Source organism: Rhipicephalus sanguineus, chromosome 7, assembly GCF_013339695.2.
Source record: "Rhipicephalus sanguineus isolate Rsan-2018 chromosome 7, BIME_Rsan_1.4, whole genome shotgun sequence".
Classification (NCBI taxonomy): Eukaryota; Metazoa; Arthropoda; class Arachnida; order Ixodida; family Ixodidae; genus Rhipicephalus; species Rhipicephalus sanguineus.
The window spans coordinates 70,461,317-70,463,427 of record NC_051182.1 but is presented as its reverse complement, the minus strand read 5'-3'; the positions used below and the strand labels follow the sequence as shown (position 1 = coordinate 70,463,427).

General features: G+C 56.7%; 1 protein-coding gene across 1 annotated transcript; it reads right to left on the bottom strand.

Moving 5' to 3' along the window:
* Window positions 1-993: 993 nt before the first annotated feature.
* LOC119398755 (uncharacterized) lies at window positions 994-1,788 on the bottom strand. Its single transcript, XM_037665573.1, has one exon. The coding sequence runs from the start codon at window positions 1,786-1,788 to the stop codon at window positions 994-996; it is 795 nt and encodes a 264-aa protein (XP_037521501.1).
* Between the last annotated feature and the right edge of the window lie 323 nt (window positions 1,789-2,111).

Genomic DNA, 2,111 nt, shown 5'->3' with positions numbered 1-2,111 from the left:
CTGTGTCTACAAACCGCTGGAATGTTTGAGCGGTGTTACGGAGCCCGAAGGGCATCCTCAGGTATTCAAAAAGGCCGAAAGGTGTTATGACAGCAGTCTTGGGAATGTCCGAGGGTTCGACAGGTATCTGATGATACGCCTTGACCAGGTCAATTTTCGAAAAGATGGTTGCTCCATGCAGTGGTGCTGTGAAGTCGGCGATGTTAGGCAGTGGGTAGCGATCAGGAACGGTGGCGTTGTTCAAAGCGCGGTAGTCGCCGCAGGGTCGCCAGTCACCTGGGGACTTCTTGGGCACCATGTGCAGCGGAGAAGCCCAAGGACTTGATGACGGTTGCACAATGCCAAGCTCGAGCATGTGATCAAATTCGGCTCGGGCAACCTTGAGTCGATCTGGTGCGAGGCGTCGTGAACGACCATGGACAGGTGGCCCTGAGGTAACAATGTGGTGGGTAACATCGTGCTTGACAGGGCGCACAAAATTGGACGGGCGAAGCAAGCTTGGAAAGTCGTCGAGTAACTGTTCGTACACCGACGAAGGTGGCTTGTTGATAACTGCGGTGATGCCTGTTGTTGACGCTATGCCTTGCACCGTTAGTAGTGTCTTAGCATCGACAAGGCGCTTGCGGGAGATGTCCACGAGCAGGTCGAAATGACGAAGGAAGTCCGCTCCGAGAATTGGGTAAGAAACGTCCGCTACGAGGAAAACCCAACGGAAAACGCGACGGAGTCCAATGTTCAGCGTGAGCGCGCGCTCACCGTAAGTCATGATGGTGGTCTTGTTGGCGGCTTGCAGCGTAAGTGCAGATCGGCGACTCTTCGGGAATGCAGGTGAGGGTGGAACAACGCTAACTTCGGCTCCCGTGTCCACGAGGAAACGGAGCCCAGAGGCCTTGTCCGAAACGAAGAACAAGCGGCTGCTTGCTGGACCGCCACCACTCGCCGCTTCTAGTGGTGAGTCGGAGCGTTTCCCGAGAACGTGCAGGGGGATGAGCACTATCGGGCGGCTGCACCGAAGGTCCGGTGATACCAACACTCGCCGGGATGCGGAGACTGTGATGAGGAGCGCCGGCGGGAAGAGGAGCGGCGTCGTGACGAGGATGGAGAGCGCGCAGACAGGGTAGCTATCTGAGCGGATAGCTGTTCGATCTGGCTGCGAAAGTCGTCGCGTAGGGCTTGCAGGTCTGGTGGCGAAGGCCGAGATGCCTCACTTGTTGTGGAAGTGGTCGCGATCACTGACATAGTTGGGGAGTCGAATTCCATCACGGAGTCGGCAAGCTGCGCGAGCTTTTCCAGCGACAAGTCCGCTGCAGCGGCGAGCACCATGCGGACGGTCGAAGGCAGGCGCTGTAGGAAGAGCTCTCGTAGCAGGTCCTGATCGAACGAGGTGGCCTTGTCACCAAGATGCTGCTGAAGACGGCGCAAAAGCTGTGAAGGCTTACGGTCGCCTAGTTCTTCAGCAGCAAGCAGTTGTTGGAGACGCTGCCTCTCTGAAGACGATGTGCGTTTCAGGAGCTCGGCCGACAACTTCTCGTAGGGGTTCGTCTCCGGTGGGGCCAGAATGAGGTCTCTGATTTCGCTTACGATCTCCGGTGGAAGCGCAGACACCACGTGGTGGAATTTTGATGTCTGAGCCGTTACCCGGGCTGTGACAAACTGGCTGTTTACTTGCGCCAGCCAGAGAGACGGATCAGCAGGCCAGAATTGCGGAAGCCGAAAAGAGACGGCGGAGACTGCTTGCGTCGCTGCAGGGTCGGGGGATGCTTGTCTGGAGTCGCCGGTTGTTTCCATTGTCGTCACAGCCAGGAAAATAATTGTAAAAATTTCGATAGTCCGTGGTCACCAATTTGTAGACGTCCGGAGCGTTGGTTGCGTGATGATATTGCGTGTTCACAAATAAAGAAAGACAAAGGCACGTCTACAATAAGAACTCGTATATTTAAGCAAAAGCGCTGCGAGGTGAACGAGGCAGCAGCGACGGGGCGACTGGCGTAGCTTCGGCCCGGCGGCTGTGTTTACAACACCCGGCCGACCCGGCCGCCGTAACTCAAGTTCCCAGGCCACACCCCGTGCCCGCACAGTAAACAACACGATGCGAACGTGGATTCCGAGCA

Bases quoted from the DNA above. Each gene is read 5' to 3' on its own strand.
- LOC119398755 (XM_037665573.1), bottom strand. From the start codon at position 1,788: ATGGAAACAACCGGCGACTCCAGACAAGCATCCCCCGACCCTGCAGCG.